Raw genomic sequence first — 22758 nt, forward strand, 5'->3', positions numbered from 1 at the left:
TATTTTTGCAGAACTGAATTAAGATTTTAGATTGAAAGAACTGTGGAGTGCCCAGCACATCAGTGAGCAATGATCTTTACCAAGTTAGATCAGTGTGAAATTTCAGAACAGTAGGGACAAAAAGATTCTATTAACTTCGAGAGGGGGGAGGGGGAAGAGAGAGAGAAAAGACCAAACAGGTCAGGAATCAGAATGCTATGTGATTTCCTGAGAAAATTATTGAAAGCTGGAGGACAATAGGTCAATGCTTTCAATGTTCTCAGGGAAAAGATGTGCCACCCTAGATTCCTATCCCTGGACGACTTGTCACCACGCAGGAGGTAGAGTAAACACATTTTTAGGCATACGAGATCTCAAACATTTATCGTGCAGCCTTTCTCAGGAAGTAATGGAGGATTGTGTTCCACTCCAAAATATGAACATTAAAGGAAGACCAGGGATATGGAGAAGGTAAAATAGAATCTTCGAGACAGAAAAGGGAAATCCTACAATGTTCTGCATCAGGACTGGAAACAACCACTGTGGAAGGAACAATAAGATGGGGAGTCCCAGGAGGCATTTCTAACATTATAATTAAGAACTTACATATTACCTGATGTGTTGCAATGTATTAACAATATATGTTTATTCTGGAGAGGAGTATGGGCATGATTAATGATGGGTCGGCACATGAGAAGTATATAAAAAATGAAGCAAACTGAAAAGGAGAAAATTTTAACTCTATAAGAAGATGTAGAAGAAAGGAAATATAATAATTGATGATGCTGTAATAATTGATTTAACTGAAGTTATGCTTTACATATACTAAAAGGATGGGGGAAGGGAAATGTGTGTCTTAGAGGGGGATTGTATGAGACAGCCAAATCCCCACCTTCCTTTGTAGGAAGTCAACAGTTAGTAATCTAAAAAATGAAATCAATCAAGAAATACCAGTGTAACATATTAACCTGAAATAGGAAGGGAGACACCAAAAGAAACTGCTACAAGATTGGAAAGTGACAGCCTCTGAGAAGCAGAAATGAGGGTTGATGGGGAGAGAGATGCTGGTTGTTATTCAACCCTCGAGAGTTGAGTTTTAGAAATATGTATATATATTATATCGTCCACCTATATTATATAAATATACATTATCCATATAATATTTATTATATATATATGGAAAAAGTTTATCCTTTCCAGACTTTTATAACAAGGTTTTTTTTCCTCTAAGCATTGTATCTGTATCTATAGATACATTAAAATGTAATTCTATGCAATGAAATTATGCTGCGAACAGAAACAGTATATTGTAGACTCCTCCGTACTTTGCTGTGCTCTTATAAAATACCTTGCAGATCATCTCTGTCAGTATCAGCATGAGCAGCGGACTTCATTCTTTTTCACAGTTACATGCAATTTCATTGTAAAGATGTATTTGGTGACATGCAAACTTGTGAATGTGTGTGTTGGGACAGTACAATCCCAGAAGTAAAATTCTAGGTCCGAACTCGGAGGCATGACTCTATATTGCCCTCTGAAGATGCTGCACTCAAATTTCTAGCCTCACCAGCAACTGCTACACACGCTTAACCAACACTGCGTATTCCAAACCATTCCATCTCCTCCATCTGGTATGGGAAAGGATGTATTGCCATTATTGATTTAACTTGAATTTCTTTAAATTTATTTTCCTAAAAACTGTCTATTCAATCCCAATTGAAAAGTCTGCCCTCATTCCAATCCCTTCTCCAGTCTCTTCTTACTTCTCTATTCCATTTCTCATAATTGTTTGTCCTTCTCTTCCTTTATGACACTGGAAAAACTTTATCTATTCCAGAAAACTTTTATAGTAAGGTTTAAAAAAATTTAATGTTTATTTATATTTGAGAGAGAGAGAGAGAGAGAGAGAGAGAGAGAGGGACAGAGTGTGAGCTGGGGAAGGGCAGAGAGCGGGGGGGTGGGGGGGAGACACAGAATCCAAAGCAGGTCCACGGAGCCCTATGCGGGGCTTGAACTCACAAACTGAAAGATCATGACCTGAGCTGAAGTCGGATGCCTAACCGACTGAGCCACCCAGGCGCCCCTAAAATAAGGTTTTCATTTCCTCTAAGCATTGTACATTTATGTACTGACAGTCACAATTATAGATACAATCCTTGGTTTTCAAGATGCATGCCAAAATACTGATCGCGACCTAATGATAATCACAAAGATATAAAGAGAATTCTTTGTGCTGATGTTCATCATATGGTATTTCATGGAATATAAGATGTGACTGATTGCAGGACACACAATTATTTCATGAACTACTAAAAAGTAACAATGCTGCCAATTAAGAGAAAAAAAAACCCCACAATGCTTTCTTAACACTTACAATTTTTATTTTATACTTTGTGAATATTATACAATTCATATTTTTACATCTATGGAAGTAAAAGCACTATGTAAAACTGTTAACATATTATAGGCTATAAAACATCAGGTAGAGTGTATTTTGAAAACTAGTAAATCTCTAGGAGCTGTCTTCGTAAAACAATGCCTACAAAATGCCAACATCGGTAAAACGGGGGCTGCTGTAGTGTTGGCTTAAGGATTTTAAGCCACTTAAACAATCAGTTCTGTAAAGCAAAATTCATACTCCATTAAGTCACCATGAAAAACTTTCTGAAAAGCTTTTTAGTACCCATGACTATAATTCTATAATGTATGAATTCCTATTATACACTTTGAGAAGCTTTATGGCTCTGTGATTTATTTACACCTATTAAAATGTTGATAAGATTAATCTCACTGGCATGTATTACCATACCAGAGGGACTAAGATCAATGTCGGTTTGGTAACCAACAAAAATTTTCAAAGTTTGAAGAAAGACATTAATCCACAGATATATGTACAAACAAAAAAACTAAGTTTCTTGATTCAAGGGCAGGTACATTTATTTTAAGATACTATAAGAATGTACAACAGGTTGCTTTACAATTATATTTTATCATAAGAACAATGAACTGGATAAATTAAATGAACTTCTTAATATGAAATGATACCGAGAAAACAGCATAAACTTTTTACCATGTAGGCTTTCTGTAGAGTACGATACTAAAATTTATGTATAGTTTCATGTTTCTAAAGAATAATTTGTAGATGGAAATACTGAGAATAACGGCATACATGTATTTCATATGTTACTATTAAAGCATTAAAAATTTTTAATGGATGTAAACAACAATCCAGTGAAATATTTTTACCTCCCAATTTATAGATGATAAAGTTCAAGGGTAATAATATATAATCACTGTAATTTATTACTTTTTCATTTTAATTTATCAGAATATTTTATTTATTCCCTTTTTAATATTATGTTGCAGCCTTATAAGTATTCATTTATACTGATAAAAAATAAAGCCTGCATATGTAGTGTGCCTTGGGAGAGTGACAGAATTATAAAGAATTTTAATGAGCTAATTCATTTTTAAATCTATACTGACAGAAGTGTTCTAAATAGCAATTTCTCCATGTGTGCAAGATAATATAACTTTTAGTCAAAGATGAAAGTAACTTGCATGTCTTCAATTATTTTGGATAGCAAATAATTACTATTGAGAACATTCAGTGTAAGGTAGAATAGACCTTGGACATGTTAAATGAGTGGGTTGGCATTTTCATTTAGTCAATCAACTGAGTCAACCTTCAAAGCAGGTGAAATTAAATGATTATACTGCATGGAATCTTCAAATCCATGAATCATATATATTTCTATATCAATGTAATAAATAATGCCAGATAAAGAATGTACAAAGTTTAACAAATACATAGCCAATGCTAATCACGACATTTTCTTGGAAATAACAGTACTTTTATAAATAGGCGGATGCAGAACTACCAATTTCACATTTATGACTTACAAAAACAAAGTCTGTATTTCCTATTTTCATATGCAAAAGCAAGGTGATAGCTGGAGTGTGTGCAATTTACATTAAATACATCTTAGAAAAGAAGATAAATGAACTTACCTTCCACATACAATATATACGTATATTAACTTAACTTCGTTGTTCTATTTTTGTACAGTATCCTTTTATAAACTATACGTTCTAACTGAACAAACTTCCATTAAATGCTATCAAATTATTTTCTCCATGTGAAAACCTAATTTTGTTTCTCTCTAGAAAGTTTTTCTTTTCTAAGTCTTTTGACTTAATGAATTTGAAATATCATTTTGAAAGAATTTACTTAAGTTATTCATTATGACCAGCTGTTTGACATCGCTTTTGCACGTGGTCCTTTTGCAAGAAACAAAATCTTAACTTCTACCAAATACAGACATCACTCGTGTACATCTTACATCCGCACCGTGCAACACTCCCGCACAGCAAGTCACATGGCTGCAAGACATCACTGCGACTGGCGTTGCCGACACATGCCATCTGCTGTCAGGAGCAGCGGCGTGCTAAAGGCGGTCACGACAAGGACAGTAGTTGCTGTAGCCACCACGGTTTCTACCATGAAGATGTGACTTTTTTGGAGAAAAAAAAACTGCATTTGAAATTGCTTTACCGCACACATAAAAGAGTATCAGACATTCTGATGACTTTGGCCAATAAACGAAAACTTTTAAAAACTTTTACATGATTCACACAGTATATGTAAAGTACTTTTAAAAGTTAAAAGTACATTGTAAACCATCATATTATATTTATATAGTAGCTTAATTTCTATTTGTTTTTCAAAATTATTTTAATGTAATTAAAAACCTGGTAATAATGGGGATTCATCAACAATTCTAAGGGCCTAAGATAAATCTCAAGTAATACTCATTTTTCTGAAAATAAGTTCACAGTCTAAAACCAAAGAAAATATGTTGTTGCTATTAATTTTTAAGTGATCTAGATTCCAGGAGTCATATATTATTTTGAAATCAGGTAAATTTCTAATAAATAAAAAGTATTTAAAATACATTCTTACATAGTCATTGGAAGTATCTATATACTTCTGAAAGGAATGAAAAAGTACAGAGTTCAGTAAATCAATGCAAAAGCTCAACTTGATAACACATAACATTTACAGTTAGTGAGAAGATGCATATCATCTGTCTTATGTTCAAGAAGTCAGTCAAGAAAAACTATATTTAGTGTTTCTTCTTTTCCTTCATTTCTACATGCTGTGATCTGAGACCTGCTTTTACTCTGAAATTTTTGCTTCTTGGATCATCATATAGATAATAATCCTTTAAACTTTGCTTTAGAAGTACCTAATGAGAAAAAATATTAGCAATATTTATTTACGATGAAACCAAAAGGTGATGACATTAATCAACTATTATTATGATAATAATGTGAAACAGTAAGGCACATAATAAAAACACTCGACAATATAAGATTCAAAGACTTAACATAAGATATTTCCTTTAACTTAAAATTTCAGTATTTTGCTAAGTAACTTGGCTAACCGAAAGGTCTAGAATAAAGATAGTCGTTTTTATCTAGGGTTCCATGTACTACTTACTACACAGGATTAGTAGTGTCAGCGTGACTATTTTGGGTTGGTGGGGAACACTACCTACACGAACAAAGGGTACGGTCCTACTTGTTTTTTGTTTTAATGTTAGTGAAGTTTCTAAGGCAGTGGAAACTTCCTTAAAATAGAGAGGAAGGAGACCTGACTTCTTTTGCTAGCTCAACAGTTACCACTGTAAATAAATAAGCCTAGTTGCCACTGAACATGTTAGAGCCAAAATGAGTTTCCCAAATGAGTTCCATAAAAAAAAAAAAAAAAAAAAAAAAAAAGAAAGCTTTGAAAGCTTTGTAAAATGGTGAACACTTGGTTTTCTCTTGGAAAGACACATAAATAGTGGCATATTAAGATCTGATAAGTTCTAAGGGGGAAGAAACCTACTGTATCATGTTAATTAGGATACTTCTCAAACTTAATTGATTGACTAAGTAGATTTTTGTTGTTGTTTTTTTAGAGTAATACGCATTGATATCCTATGGAACCACTTTGGGAAATATTGCTATAGACAAATACAAATGTTTCAGGCTTGAGGGAAACAGCGAGAATGTATATTGACAAGCGTATATAAACAAACAAAACTGTTACTGATGAGACCTAACTAATAAGAAATCACAATACACCAAAATTTTGTAGCTACAATAGCACACTTTTAAAAGAAAAAAAGAAAAAGTAAACCTCTCATTCTGGAGATCAGCAACAAATAGGAGTTACTTCTTTGGGTCGACACAAACGGAACGAATCTCGGGCATCTTCCTCAACTACTGCACTCGATGGTGATGGTTAGTTAACAGTAAGTAACACGGCTATGCCATGAGACAGAATGAGGCTCAAATCCTAGCTGGCCACTTACCAGCAAGTTATCTTGGGCAAATTACTCACTATGTCTTTATTTTCTCTGCTGTCACATGGAGTATCTAGCCATGAGGATTAAATAAGATACTACATGTACAAGAATACCTATTAGAGGACCAGACGCCTAAAATAATTCTAAAAAAGTCAGCTGCTATTATTACAGCAGATGTTTGGACATGGTCCTATAAAATAGTTAACTAATAATATTCCCTTAGACGCTAATGGTCCCAGAGCATAAAAATCCTATTTGGATTCATATTGTATCTGCTCACATACAAAATTGCAGGCTTAACAGAAAATTTTTCATTCAAGACATCCAAGAGAATTCCAGTCAGATGAGTATTTATTCTAGTTCCTTTTTGGATCACAGTGTTAATAGTTGTAAATTCATGCTTTGTCATAATGATTAATTCTTAAATTACTGGTCTAAAATAAAATCATTAGAAGTGTAATTCCTCAACTGAAATAATGGGCTAAAATACAAAAATAAGTTCTAAGTCTATTTCTTTCAGCTATTTCCTAAGTGTCATAATAGAAAAATAAATTATGATTCTTTGTTTCTGAACAAATTTAGACAAACAGGGAAGCTACATACTTATCTGCTGTGAAGTTCTTTCTTTAGACAGGATTTGAAAGTGGGATACTTCTGAACTGTTTTATAACCCTGCGGAACAGAGGATTACCAGTATGTAAATGTACATAAAATATTATGGGGCCACAGGTATGCAATAAATAAATAAAGCAAAAATAAAAACATATAACATTTAAGAGATAAACACAGTATCAGAGATTTGTAGCATAGTTTATATTTTAATCTGCTTCTGCTACTCTAAAATTTTTGAGGAAAAATAAATGATTTTCAGTGTATGTCCTTTCAGGTATTTGTGACCTCAGTTGGAAGTGTTAACAGCTCACCACTAGGTGGCAGTTAAGTACACAGTATCTTTACCAATTTTAAAAAATCATTAAAAATCTTTAAAAACATTGTTTAAGATGAATCTCGATTTTTTTATATATAACTTTTTCTCTTTTTAGATGTAAAACATTTAGGGGTATTCTTACCAAAGCCAGAAGATTGAACATTCTGGCTGTTAATAGAAAATTTTTTTTTTTTTTTTAACCTTCCGTTTGTGGCACATCCACAAACATGTTAAATGTGCAAACACTTGTTGATTCATGCTATATTTCATTACTTAAACCATGTTTCTGAGAAAAAAAATCACTACAGTTCTAGTAATTTTCAGTAGAAGATGTTAACAGGAAAAAAATATTTCAACAGACAAAACAAAGGTGTTCAGTGTATTTTCCATTTAAAAAGTACTGAATATGCAGTGACCGAAGAGCCTCAAATTGCCTAGTGGAAATCTGCATCGTACAAAATCCTATGTCTTTGTCTAGTACCAAGTCTGAAGTGCCTGTGTGCAGCCTGAATTAATCAAAAAATATTTGACATTTCTCCCCACAAATGGAGAGGAACGTATTAACTGGATATGAAAGTAAGTTACTGAAATTCAAACGGATTTATATTTTCAAAAAGCATTAACTTTAATCATCTCAAAGTGTTTTTGAAAATAGGTATGACCTTATGTGTTTTCTTTTCAAATATGACATTTCATGTTTCTATCCTTAAAAATCTGTATAAATTGTTTCTGAAATGGAGATGAGGTTTTTCTTTCAGTTTTTAAAAAGGATATCAATAGGCTTCAAATTTATTTTACCCGGAATCCTCTATGGAGTCTGTCTTTCATAATTCCAATAAATTCTTTATAACTTAATTGATCATCTTTGTCAACGTCAAAAATCTTGAAGACTGTGTTCACTAAATGTGGTGAAAGTTTGAGGCCAGTAGCTACATAGACGGCACGCTTAAATTCATCTGGATAAATGTTACAGAAAAGGAGGAAATAGTTAATATTATTTTTATAATATGTGTTAACTACCAGAAAGGTTATAAAAGAAGTTTTTCTGACCATGGGTCATGACTTTATGTAGCACACGACTTTTCATTAATCATGCTATCTTTTAGGGAACAGAGAATTTATGTGGTTTGAATTAAAAAGGCCAAGCAGTAGCTGTATCTTGGGTTAATAATGCATTCATATTTGATGATGTTTAATGAACACCTACTATCAGTGATAGACGTACTAGAAATTAAGCTGAATAAGTTACCAAGAAACCTACAGTTCAGACAAATGACGAGACACCTGTCCAAATAACCATTACACAGGACCACACAAATATTAACAAAGTGTATGAGAACTTGGACATAAGTGACTACTTCTGTCTGTAGTGTGGAGTCGTAAGGAAAGGAAAGAGAAGAGCAGTGATTCGGAAAGGCTGCAATTTGTATGTGAGCTGAACCCTGAGGGATGGATGAATTCCGCTTGTGGAGATGAGGGAAATGGCAGAGGAGGGGACAAGAATGAACACAGGCGTGGGGGGAAAGAGCAAAGTCTCGGGCACGCAGGGAGGGCAACAAGTGGTCTGGTCCGGACAGAGCCCAGGGGACACGCAGAAGCTGGAGAAGCTCTGCACAGGGACTCTGAGGTGAGGAGCCTGGACAGTCTTCAACAGGCAAGTGTGGGACGGAGGAGTTTACACAGCAGGCGTGTCGTAGAAGGGATCACGTCTTAGAGAGATCACTCTGTGAGCTGTCTAGGAAACATCAGAGAGGAAGGTGGATAATGGCAGGAATACCACAGGGTTGGCAACCGCAATGGTCCTTCTGAGAGGACACCTGAAAGTAAGTGCTAGCAGCAACAGCAAACAAAGAGAGACGGATTCCGAGCACCTGCCAGGGCACACATTTGATTGCTTTCATTCCTAGTTCCATACAGTAAAAGAGCAACTTTCCATTCTGAACCAGGTAAGCAGATGCTGACTTTTTTTTCCTCTCAAGGTTGACTAGGGGGTTCATCATGGCAGTAACTGCCGGTCTGTGAAAGCAGGGCTCCCAAAGTTTTGGTTTTCAAACACAAAAGTAGTTGAGCTGAGATGTCTTTTTTGAACATCTGCACTAGACAAGGGTGAAATAGGACAAATTTTCAGGTTTCTCTAACTCAGCGAGTACATGAATGAAGCTAGGTGAGGGATTATCTATGTTTTGGGGAGAGAGAGAATTTATGAGCATTTAGGGACTACAGTTTGGCTTCTCCCCAGAACTTGGTAATAGAAAAACAAGACTGTCCTCTGAGATTTAAACTTGGGAATTAGCACTTATTAGATTATGGCAGACACAGGTAGAATTACTTCTAAGACGTAAGTGGCAAGTCCTCATATGGCAAGAATAGTAAACAAAAGACACATTAGGGAAGGGAAACTGGTCCCAGCTACAGAATCTTAGAAAACGGACTAGACTCGTTAGTTTGTCTATAAAGAAAGAATGAAGCTGATCCTGAGGACGACAGCATTCTGAATTCTATGACAGTGTATTTCTTTGTAAATTAAGCAAAATCAACATACAATTTTATATGTGATTCTTAAAACTTGATTAACATAAGTCCACAGCAAAGGGGGGGGGGCTCTGTTGGCAAAATTCAGGCTTCTTGATCAGCAGGGACTGAGCAAAAGATTAGAAATACAAACATCACCCTGTGATGACGTTTGAGCGTGGCCAGTTGGCTCTTCCATAGGTGCACACGCACTCCTCAATGCTACCAGCGGCCATGAGGTTTCTTCCTCTTTGAATCTTTACAAGCATCATTAAGTCTTCTCTATAAGATGAAATGAAGGCCAATAATAAATTTAATGGAAAAATTTAGCATATTTCCCTAAACTCTGCTGGAAAACAGATTTCCCATCAAAGTATGTATCACTTTCAGGTGACTTGATGGCTAATATGAAATACTTTATTAATTTGTTATCAAAGCTCCTAGAAACAAGATAGGATCATTATTTTTTGCCTCTAAGTACTGAAAGACGATTACTTACCTTGCCCTATAGAGCGACTTGCAAAGTTATACATATTCAAGGCTATTGCAAAGTCTTCTAAGTTGTTCAGAAACTGGAAAAATGACCTGAATTCATCAAATGTGATGCCCTATATTGGGAGAATACATGGAAATATATTTAGTATTGCCAAATTTATTAAAATAAGCATCTGTACTTACTAGACATAAATAGATTAGGCACTTGCCATATCTCATGTAGGTAAACATTTCCAGGGCACATTCTGAAGCCTCCTTCCTCAAATGGAATGTAAAATTCACTCAGATTTATTTCCACTGCATAGGGTTGCTACCATTAGCATGACAGGTGAAAATATTTTTAAAACACTGTCATATCTGTACAAAGTTTCAAAAATGATACAATAAAAATGAATAAAACTTTTACAACCACTTTGGAGACCTCTTTGGTTGTTTCTTATAAAGGTAAACAAACAGCTACTATATAATCTAGCCATTCCATCCCTAGGTGTTTGCCTAGGAGAAACGAAAACACACGTCTCCACAAAGGGTTGCACACAAATATTCACAGCAGCCTTATTCATAATGTCCTAAAGCTGGAAATACCCCAGATGACAGGTGAATGCATACACAAGTAGTGGTCTAACAATACCAAAGGGCCCAGCTATGGCTTGGCAACACGGATGAAGCTCAAGTGAAAGAAGCCAGACACGAGACCCCACATGCGATATAATTTCAATATACGACATTCTAGAACAGACGAGAGTTATGTGAAGTGACGGCAAGTAGATCAGTGGCTGCTGAGGGGCTGCGGAAGGGCAGGTGGACAGGGAACGGGCACAACGCAACACTGCACTTTCTTCAGGTGACAGAAGTGTCCTAGGACTCTGGTTTCTAGTCTAGCATGAAAGAAACTTGGAAGCAGCCACTCTGTCCTAACAAGTAAAAAGCTGAATAAACAGAGGAAAAAAACCCAACAAGCTTCAATTTTGGAAAACTGTATTTTAGGCCTAAGTTTTTTAAACCCTAAGAGTAAGTATGATGATTAAGAAGAAAAACACGAGAGGAAAACCACCCCTAAAACACCAGTTTCTCCTGTACACATATTCCTTAAATATAACTCAGCATTTGGCCATTAACGTCTGTAACAATGACAATGCGAAAATCAAAATGTTGAACAGGCCAGAGGCAGGGTACTTTCACTTGTTTCTGCCACGATAACTCTGCCAGGACAGCACGAGGAGGCCCCGTGAGTGCACACTTACAGTTCTGGGCCCACGGAGAGGACTCCGGAACGTCATTTCCATAAACTGCAATGACTACCACTGCTACCAGCTCAACGCACCATGTATCTCAGACAATGTACATTTGGCCATGAAGAGCTACATTTAAATTATTATGTTCTCAGCAAAACTAATATAATTGACAAAATAAACAGAAAAAGGGCATAGGGCTAAGAATTTAGGCTTAACAATTTCTCACCTTAACATACGTGAAAAGGGAAAGGGAAACTAACAAGGCAGCATTGGAAAGGCAGGGAAAGAACCAGAAAAGTCTACGTTCATATAAGCCAATTACTGATTAAATGATTATCAGAATCATATTCATTATCTATTTTATTATCAAAATAATAATACCAATTTTTGGTATACATTATTTCCACTTCACCTGCAATGCTTTTTACCTGCAAGGAGAATTCTCACTGTCTTTTCTCTTCACTATTTTCTCTTCCTCTTTCCTTATATTCATTTATGGCCACTCCAACCCTGGATTTTGTTTTGTGACCTGATCCCAATTGCCATGTTTTCCAGGAAGGGCTGTTTGAATCAATTAGGGGGAGTGAGCCAGAAGGGGTTTGTCTTGATGTGGAGAGCTTGTTGCCAGGGAAACCGGTCACTGTTCTGGTTCTATATCAGTTTATGCTGTGGCCAGCTGCCACAGCAATTTTTAAGCAAAGTGTAAACAAAAATGTCAATTCTTTTAGGGAGCATAAGATTAAAAAGCAAATCGAGGTATGACAGAATACAATGTTCACCATCTGAATCTTTAGATTTTTCAGAAGAGTGATGTCATGTTTCAGAAAGATAGGTCAGATTCAACACCATATAATTATTCTTCTGTGTAGATTAAATTCTTTGTGTTTGGAAATAGAGAATCATAAACTTGAAGAACAGGGAATTCATTTTGATAATTTTAACAGCAGTGAGGGAATGATAGTGTCAGGAGGTAGAGTCATTTCTTCTTCCTCTCACCACCAGAATCACTTTATAATGAACCATTTGGACTTGAAAGGAAAACGTCCTAACTGTGAGAAGTGGAATGAAAAGAAGTATCTTACATTGTAGCAAAAATAACATGATGATAATAACGGAAAAATTTAAAGCATCAAAAGGACATGAGCTGAGAATCAAGAAATAAACCCAAATACCTACGATAGAATGATTTTCAATATGAGTGCGAAGGCCATTTATTGTAGAAAGAACCTCTTTCTTTTTAACATCTTTTTAACAAATGGGGCTGGGACAATTGTTTATTTACACTAAAGGAAAGAAGTTGAACTCTTATTTCACTTCATAGACAAAAGTGAACTCAAAATGGGTCAAAGACCTAAATTTAATAGCTAAAATTATAAAAATCTTACAAAAAAACAGAAACAAAAACTTCATAACTTTGGAACTGACAATGGTTCCTTCCTCTTGTTTTTGCTTTTGTTTTTTTTTTTTTTTTACATCAATATATTCTTTATTTTCAAAGAGGAAGAGCTGTTGTATTTTCTTCCTGGTAATAGTTTCTTAATATGACACCCAAAGTATGAGCAACAAAAGGAAAACAGACAAATGAGACGTTGTCAAAAGTAAACATTTTTTGTGCATTTTAAAGGATACTATCAAGGAAAGTAAAAAGACAACACACAAAATGGGAGAAAAAACTGGCAAATCACGTATCTGACAGGATTCTAGTATCCAGAACATATAAAGAACTCTTAAAAATCAATAACATAAATGGGAATGCAAGCTGGTGCAGCCACTCTGGAAAACAGTATGGAGGTTCCTCAAAAAACTAAAAATAGACTACCCTATGACCCAGAAATTACACTACCAGGTATTTATCCAAGGGATACAGGTGTGCTGTTTCAAAGGGTCACATGTACCCTCATGTTTATAGCAGCACTATCAACAATAGCTAACGTATGGAAAGAGCCCAAATGTCTACTGATGGATGAATGGACAAAGAAGATGTGGTATATATACACAATGAGGTATTACTCGGCAATCATATAGAATGAAATCTTGCCATTTGCAACTACGTGGATGGAACTGGAGGGTATTATGCTAAGTGAAATTAGTCAGTCAGAGAAAGACAAGTATCAAATGACTTCACTCATATGAGGACTTTAACGTTTATTTATTTTTGGGACAGAGAGAGACAGAGCATGAACGGGGGAGGAGCAGAGAGAGAGGGAGACACAGAATCGGAAACAGGTTCCAGGCTCTGAGCCATCAGCCCAGAGCCTGACGCGGGGCTCGAACTCACGGACCGCAAGATCGTGACCTGGCTGAAGTCGGACGCTTAACCGACTGCGCCACCCAGGCGCCCCTCATATGAGGACTTTAAGCGACAAAACAGATGAACACAAGGGAAGGGAAACAAAAATAATATAAAAACAGCGAGGGGGACAAAACAGAAGAGATTCATAAATATGGAGAACAAACTGAGGATTACTGGAGGGGGTGTGGGAGGGGGAATGGGCTAAATGGGTAAGGGGCATTAAGGGATCTACTCCTGAAATCATTGTTGCACGAGATGCTAACTAATTTGGATATAAATGTAAAAAATGAAGAAAATAAAAAATAAAAGTAAAAAAAATCAGTAACATAAAGACAACACGATTAAAAAATAGGCAAAAGACTTGAATAGATATTTTTCCAAAGAAGACAGACAAATGGCCAACAAACACAGGAAAAGATGCTCAACATCATTATTCACTGGGGAAATGCATACTGAAACACAATGATACCACTGCACATCCACTAGGATAGCTAAAATTAAAAAGGCAAGCAATAACAAGTGTTACTGTGGAGAAAAATGTAGAAACATTAGAAACTTCAGACATTATTAATGAGATTATAAGATGCAGTGGCTACTGTGGAAAACAGTTTGGTAGTTCCTTAAAATGTTAAAAATTAAGGATGCCATGTGACCCAGCTACTTACCCTGAAGTATGTATCTAATTCTCTGACAGTTCAAAACACATGTCCACATGAAAAAATTGTATACGAATATTCATAACAGCATTATTTGAATAGTCAAACTGGAAACAACTCAGAAACAATTCACCAACTGACAAACAGAGGAAATGTGATATATCTATATAATAAAGTAGTATTTGGCAATAAAAAGGAATGAAGCGCCATTATTTGCTAAAATATGGATGAACTTTGAAAAAGTTATGCTAAGTTAAAGAAGCAGACATAATGGATTACAAATTATATGACTGTACTTTTATGAATATCCATTATAGATAAATTCATAGAAACAAAGCAGATTAGTGGTTGCCATGGGCTAGGGGGAGGTGAACTGAGGAGTGACTGCTTAATGGGTTATGGGGTTTCTGTTTAAGATGATGAAAAAGTTCTGGAACTAGTACTAATGATGATTGTATAACATTGTGAACAGAATGTCTCCAAATTTTACTCTTTAAAATAGTTAAAAGGGAGAAATGGTAAATTTTATGTTATGTGTCTTTTATAATAAAAATTTACATATACTATTGAAATGTGTCATTCAGGATGTGAACAAGCATGTGTAAGTCCATTTGGATGGAACTGTGGCAAGGCCTCAGTGAACAAAACCGAGAGAATTGATAAGACATAATTCAATCAAGAGACAAACTAGAAAATGCTGTAGATCTCAAGTTGCAGTGTGATTACACTGGTTGTACTGGCAGATACCATGCTCTATGTGCAGCCATGATGGAGCTCCCAGTGTGTGCACCTGTTTATCTTTGGTTGAGGTACATAAGTGTAAAATAATTATTAGAAGACTAGGACGAGACTGGGGGGGAGTCATGCCATGGAAAATGGCAGGGTAGGGTGCTTAAAAAATTGGTCCCTCCAGCCATTAGTTGGGAAAGACTGTCAGGATTAACTTTTTTCAAACTCTGGAATCTAATCCATAGTTTATAGCAAGGAGGGGACTGGTTAATGAAGAGAAGGGTAGCTGGAATTCAGGGAGAGAGCACTGTGGTGTTTCTGTCCACTGAACTACCATTTTTATCTTTCGGTGCTGTGGGATAGTGCTGATGTTCCCGGCGTGGCTTCCTGGTGCCAGAGGGCTACTATGGTATGTGATTATTAAATGTTGTGTTATTTAATATAAAATGTATTGGTAATTAAAATGTTATTAAAATGTTACCACATGTGATTTGACCTGTATGGTGGTTCTCTGAGGGACTAGTGAAGAGGCTGACTTTTGTTTTGCCCCTCCCTCCTGGGCTTTCCTGGGGACAGTGACATCTATCAAAAGATTTAAAGACATGCACACTCTGTGCCTGCCTGACACAAGGGGTGACAGATGGGACAGGTGGCAGACAGAATCCAAAAACTTGACAAAGGGAAGGCTGAGGAGAATGGTATTAGAATAGGGGCTAACAGGGACACTGTAGATACCTGGGAAATTAAACGTAACCAGGAACTGCCACATGCTTTGAAGATACCTATGGATGTTAAGTTACCACCTCTTGCAGATCTGTGGGCTTTGTGGAGGCAGGAGATGAAGGCAAAGGAAGAGGCTTCGGTAGCCTGGGTCAGTGCAGGAGGAATGCTCCAGCTCAGAGCTGAGTTGCAAAGAGAACACTCTAGGTTTTTCTTCCTGGCTCTGGGATGTAAGGATCTCTGTCAGTTCTCTGGCTAATCACTTAGATAACAGAACAGTCTTCAGTGACTATACATGACAAGAAATGCACTTTCCCCCATTTATTTAGTGACTTCGCCAAGCTATTTTGCGTATACAGCTGTAGGGGAGAGTTTGGTTTTTCAGAGTTAACACAGTATAATATTCAAAATGGTTAGGTTTTAGCAAAAAATTACAATGCACACAAAGAATTAGGAAAATATGGCCTATTCATCAGGAAAATACAGCAACAGAAACCATCCCTGAAGAAGTCCAATCATTGGACTAAGTAGACAAAGACTCTGAATCAACTAAAATACACTCAAAAGAGCTAAAGGAAACTATGGATAAAGAACTAAAGGATATCAGGAAAACTACCTATGAACAAATTGAGAATATCAAGATAGAAATTGTAAAAAGGAACCAAATAAAAATTCTGGAGCTGAAAAGTACTATAACTGAAAACACAAAGTTGAGTAGGTATTCAGCAATAGATTTAAATACGCAAAATAGAGAATCTGCAAACTTGAAGATAGAATAGTTAAAAGTATTCAGTCTGAGGAACAGAAAGAAAAAAAAAAAGAGGAAAATTAACAGAACCTAAGGAACCTGGGGACACTATCAAGTGTACCAATACCCAAATTATGGGACTTCCAGAAATAAAAGGGGAGAAGACAGCAGAAAGAATAGTTTTACAAATAATGATTGAAAACCTCAAAAATTTGATGTAAGACCTAAGTCTACACGTTCAAGAAGTTTTATGAACTTGAAGCAGGAAGAACTGAAAAGATCCATACCAAGACACATACTCAAACTGTCAAAAGACAAAGGCCATCTTGAAAGCAGCAGGAGAGAAGTGATTCTTCATAGAGAAGGGATCCTCAATGAGACTAACAGCTGATTTCTCATCAGAAACCATGAGGCCAAAGGTAAGTAGGACAGTTCAAGTGTTAAAAGAAAAACATCCAACCATTCTGTATGTGGCAGAATTCTGTATGTGGCAGAACTATCCTTCAGAAATGATTAAGATGTTCTCAGGTAAACAACATGTGGCAAACCTATCCTTGAAAAATGAAGAAAGTAAGACATTCTCAGATAAAACTCAAGGGGGTTTGTTACTAGCAGATCTATCCTACAAGAAATGCAAAAGGGAGTCACTGAGGCTGAAAAGAAAGGAAACCAGAATCTAACTCAAAGCTATATGAAGAAATAAAGAATTCTATTTAGGGTGAAGGTAATGGTAATTACATAGATACTGCTTCATACTCGCTGGGATGGCTATAACTAAAAATTTATATATATATATATATATACACACACATATATATACACATATATATATACATATATATATATACACACATATATATATGTGTATATATATGTATATATATATATATGTGTCTATGGACAAATGAATGGATAAACAAACAGTATACATACAATGGAGCATAATTCAGCCATAACAAGGAATGGAGTACTGATACAAGTTACTATATGCGTGAACCTCAAAAATATGATGAAAGAAGCCAACCATGTAAGGTCACATATTGCATGATTCTATTTATATGAAATAGTCACAATAAGTAAATCCACTGAGACAGGAAATTGACAATGATTACTAAAGGCTGGAGAGGAATGACATAATTTGGAGGTCTATACACTAATGACTACACCCCTAAATGCTAGTCACATATCCAATTGCGTACATAACTTCTTCATTGAGATATCTCATAGGAATCTCAAACTTAAATTGTCCAAAATGAAACCATTAATTCTTTCCTAAAACCCCAAACTTGAAGTCTTGCTTAGCTCAGTAAATGGTACCGCTGTTTCACAATGTGTTTCAGGCCGAAACCCTAAGAATTCTTGATTCTTCTTTTTCCTTCACATTGAAATCTAATCCAGCAGCGAGTTCTATCAGCTCTCCTCTTTAAATGATCCAATTTCTCACCACCTTTCCCTACATTCACCCTGGTCCATGCCATGCTCATCTCTTACCTGCACTCCTATAACAATATCCTAACTTGCCTCTTCCTTTCAAAGCTGGGCCAGCTGAAGTGTACTCTGAATATACCAGCCATGATGATCTTTTGAAGGAGGAATCAGATCATATGTGGCCCATGAGTCACACCATATTTAGGTGTCACAGCAGACAGTGAATGCATGCTGAATAAATACTTGACGGATGAATGCACACAGGCCTATGTTCTAAAGTAAGGCTACCAAACTTTTCCTAGAGTAGACCAGAGGGGAAGTATTTTTATTTGTTTAGGAATATAGTCTTTGCCGCAACTACTCAACTCTACTATTAGGGTGCAAAAGCATTCACAGACGATACACTCAAAGAATGAGTGTGGCTATGTTCCAATAAAATATTATTTCTGAAAACAGAGGAGGTAGGTAGTTTGCTGACTCCTGTTTCAAATTTTAATAATGTAGTAGTGTCCCATCACTCTTACAATCACCATTAGAATAAAATCTAAATTCCTCAAAGACCTAACCCATCTCAGTCTCCCCATCTCCTACTACTTTCCTATGCCCTTACTTTACCCTATTTTGCAATTTCTCAAATAAACTCAGCTTCTTCTGTGCCCACGCCTTTGGTATTTGCTGTTTCCTCTGCCTCTTTGCATAGGTCATTCCTCACAGTCTTTCCTCAAAAGCTACCTCTTCAAAAAAACCTTTCCCCAACAGTCCATCTCCTTTTCCAGTCCTCATGACTTGTTTAACATCTATCATTCTCTGGAAATAAATCATTTATTTATTTTTTGTTTACTTGTTTATTGTGTCTCTCCACTAAGAGGTATTTCCATGAGACGGATTTTGCTGATCTTGTCACTTTATCTACAGTAGCTAGAATAAGGTCTCATAAATGGTTGATGCCCAATATCTGCTAGATACATGGATGAAAATTAAAGTATTTTAGAAATGTCAAGTGCTATCCAAGTAGCAGTACCTGTTATTCTTTTGGAAGGAAATGGATGAGAAATGAGAGGAAGGGAAAGATATAAGTAGGGTGTGGGAGGAGTATCATTGGCTTACAGTCTTGGGTTTGATTCCCTGAACAAGTGTCTAAGTATCTGAGAAGGCTCGGCTTCACTTTTTCTAAAAGAAAAAATGTCAATATCTGGAAGTCTGTTCTAAGGATTGATGACGTAATATCAAACCAAACAAACATCAGGAGAATTGATGCTGGTTCATTTGCCAAATTTTCTTTCTTTTTTTTTTTTTTTTTAACTGTAATGATTTGTAAAACTAAGATACTTCTATCAATTTTAAGTTTTCAGAAACTGAATTTAGCCTAAAGGAAAACTTTTTATTTTCAGATAATTTTTTGATGTATAAGTTGCAAAAACAGTATAAGAGTTCCCATACACTCTTTACCCTGGAACTGAACTTTTTGAGTTACAGATTGCTGTTTCCATTTGGTAAAAGACAAAGAAAAGCAGATTCATTAAAGCTCTAAATATTCTAGCAGCTTGACAAAGTAGTACAATTTCCGATATTTATTTTTAGGGATCTGGGTATCAATTGGAAAAAATTCAGTTTATCATACAAAACAGATAAAAGTCCTCTAAGAGATTATGTAAACTAATGGCCAAATGCATCAAGCCTTTTTTTCTCATTCCATAGGAGACCTGGAGAATTGTTAGCACTGTCACAGTGTAGCCACTTTAAACAAAGTCAAACTATTTGCAAGTTTTTCTTGGATAGATTAACTTGATCCTTCTATAAACACAAATAGAAGGCAATATATCCAAAACATCTCATGCTTGAAGGGGTACTTGTAACACCAGTTCCATTTGGTTGCAATGATGCATTCAAATACCACTAGATAATGCGACTGCTCAGAATTGCTGACAACACATTTGCTGCTAAACAAATAGACAATCGGTTGTCCCAGGTTCTTAACCATTCGTGCCATCCATACTCTTTGAAAACCTCACTTCACTTCCTGATAAGATCCCTCACTCATCAAAGGCTGTCTTCAAATGACCTTTTTTTAAGGATATTATGGAATTAAGTGTTACTGAAATGATGTCGATATAAACTGTTTTATATGAGGTGATGTTGATGTGGTAGTCAAAGCATATAGCTCAGTAGAATTCTCTTCAAAAATGATATTCATAATTTGAATTACACAACTGCTAATAATCTTAAAGGTTTTCAGCATTTCTAAGAAAGACATGGATATTGACCCAGAATTTTACATTAATCAAATTTTGAAAATTGGCCAGAGCACTTAGGACACTGAGGAAAAAAGAATGAAATATATCCGAAACATCTATTAATCCATAGCAGAGAAAAAGAATTAAGAAAAGGACAATATACTTTATAGACCTATATAATTACAAGATAGTATCATATGTAACAAAATAGATATGGGTGATTAGATACCTTTTCTTCAGGTATACTGTAACGCACATTTTCCAAAAATACTGATGTATTTTCCACATTTGTATATCGTAAAAGAATATGAGCAAAATCTTCTTCACTGATAGTGTTCATCCCATTAGAGTAGGAAAGGAATTCTATTTCTAGAACTTCTGTTTGTAGGTTATCCATGAATCTATGACAAAATATATAAAGAATGAATACGATAAATGAAGAGTGATGGTGGGGGCTTTGGCTTCCCCATCTGTGAAATGGGGATAACACAAAGACCTTGCAGGGGAGCAATGAGACTTTCGAGAGTTACTGTGCAGTGCCAGGCGATTACTACATTGACACTATATCCAGGTTTACTAATGTGGTTCACTGAGACTAAGGAGTTGGGGAGATACCTTCGTAGGAATATACAGGACATAATCAATCCAGATATCCAGGCATTTCTTATCATTCAGCAACTTCCTATTACACTTACCAAGATAACCACTAGTATGCTGGTACTGATGGAAGTGCGTATTTGTTATAGAGATATATTCAGTTAAGATGAAAGCAGCCAAGAGGTGAGTATTTCTGCACCAGATCGTTCCTAGAGACCTTTCTGACTTCAGCATGTTAACATTTTTCAATACAAATATAAAGGTAAGCTCACCTATAAAAATCTTCAAAGTTGAGCTCAGCTTTTCCTTTCTTTCCAAAAAAGTGCACAAGAAGTGTAGTATCTGTTACCAAACTTGTAATGTCATCAGCACGCTTAAAAAAAATCACAATTTAAAGGTTAGCTGCAATAAACAGAGTAGGGATACCCAACATCTCTCAAAGAATTTTATCACCATATAAATACCAAGAACATACAAACATTAACATTAGAATGAAAAGCATAAGGGTGCATTAATAAATGCCATTATAGGCAAAATGAAGTTCAATATTTGAAAACAGAAATATGACTGAAATTGATCTTTATCCTCAAAAAATTTTAAAGATTAGGATTATATTTTAAGGAGTTTTCAAACTCAAAGTATACATATAGGTTATCTATATTTTAAATTATCTAAGATAGCTGAAATCCTTTACTAATCACCTAAATGTTTTCTCACTATATAAGTCATTTAGTTTGGATTTTCCTAATCAACCCAAAAAATCAATGTTTTTTAAGGATGTCAAAGGAGGTAAATTCTTCAGATGTACGAAACATGGGGCTGACAAAAGAACTGTCAGAAGCTTCACAAAATAGATTCCTTTACGCATCACATTTTCCTTTTGTATTCCACATTTATGATACTTTAAATTGAAGATACTATATTTTGAAACTATTACTTTGGAAATTACACCATCTATAATTTTGTTTAAAAGTCTTAACATTATTTTTTGAATGGATAAGAAATTAATTCCAGAGGATTTTTTCCTGCAATTTCCAACAAGCGTGTTCTTAAAATCACATAATTCTAGTCCTTATAAAGTTTACTGGCCTATGAAAACAGTACTTTCCTTTAATGTAGCGATATCAATTTTCCTTTTTTTCCCCCTCTCTCCCCTTTGATTCTTTTCTCTTCCTTCTCTTCTCTCCTTCCTTCCTCACTTGGCCAATAACTCATACCTATCTTATAAACTCAGGTATAAAAATTAAAATTCAAATGACCGTAACTCTCCCATATATTATCTTGGAGAATGTAAGAAAAATAAGAGGTCAAATAAGAACTACTATTTTCTGTATTTAAAAAAAAACACAGTCATAAATATCCATCTAAAAGTACATATCTGAAATATTACTTCTTGGTGAGAATTCTGTTGGCATTTTATAGAAAACAGAAGAAATAGCATATACTTCTCTACAAAGGAGTAAGTTGTGATCTGTGTTCCCTGACAAAATGTCTCATCTTATCCATCTTCCACACATTAACTTTTGGTAATCCTTTGATTCTTTATAGTTCTCTTCCCAATCTTTCATGAAGACAGCAATTTTATCCTTCATAATATTTGTTGGATCTTTATTTCCCTTCTCCCTAGACCAACTATTATTAACTACTAATGACTAGTTCAATGTTATAGAGACTACATCTCGTGATTTGTCTTTTCCCTCCCACACGCCTTCTTTTAATCCCTGTTTTTCTGAAGTGGTCTCTTTGCTACGGTGATTACTCAGGTCTTTCTTAAAAACTCCAACAGGTAAGGTATCTTCCACTTTAAATGATCTCAGATTGGTGAAATTCTTTAGTAAGACTATAGGTC

The 22758-nt window shown here is 35.5% G+C and overlaps 1 protein-coding gene across 5 annotated transcripts in view; it reads right to left on the minus strand.

Annotated features, from left to right (window-relative positions):
* Nucleotides 1-2335: 2335 nt before the first annotated feature.
* Nucleotides 2336-22758, minus strand: part of MICU3 (mitochondrial calcium uptake family member 3) — a 113011-nt gene continuing 92588 nt past the window's right edge. For 3 of the 5 annotated variants that reach the window (XM_040490086.1, XM_040490084.1, XM_040490085.1), the window contains 6 exons: nucleotides 21182-21282; nucleotides 20542-20713; nucleotides 10274-10382; nucleotides 8062-8219; nucleotides 6939-7007; nucleotides 2336-5228 (listed from right to left, as the gene is read on the minus strand). In XM_040490086.1, the coding sequence (XP_040346020.1) occupies nucleotides 6939-7007; nucleotides 8062-8219; nucleotides 10274-10382; nucleotides 20542-20713; nucleotides 21182-21282 (609 nt within the window). In that variant the 3' untranslated portion in view covers nucleotides 2336-5228. Of the gene's footprint in view, nucleotides 5229-6938; nucleotides 7008-8061; nucleotides 8220-10273; nucleotides 10383-14143; nucleotides 16126-20541; nucleotides 20714-21181; nucleotides 21283-22758 lie in introns of those variants that run through there. The other 2 variants (XR_005794960.1, XM_040490088.1) reach the window with 2 other exon arrangements.

The sequence above is a fragment of the Herpailurus yagouaroundi genome, unplaced genomic scaffold (assembly GCF_014898765.1).
Source record: "Herpailurus yagouaroundi ecotype Mexico unplaced genomic scaffold, PumYag 181, whole genome shotgun sequence".
NCBI lineage: Eukaryota > Metazoa > Chordata > Mammalia > Carnivora > Felidae > Herpailurus > Herpailurus yagouaroundi.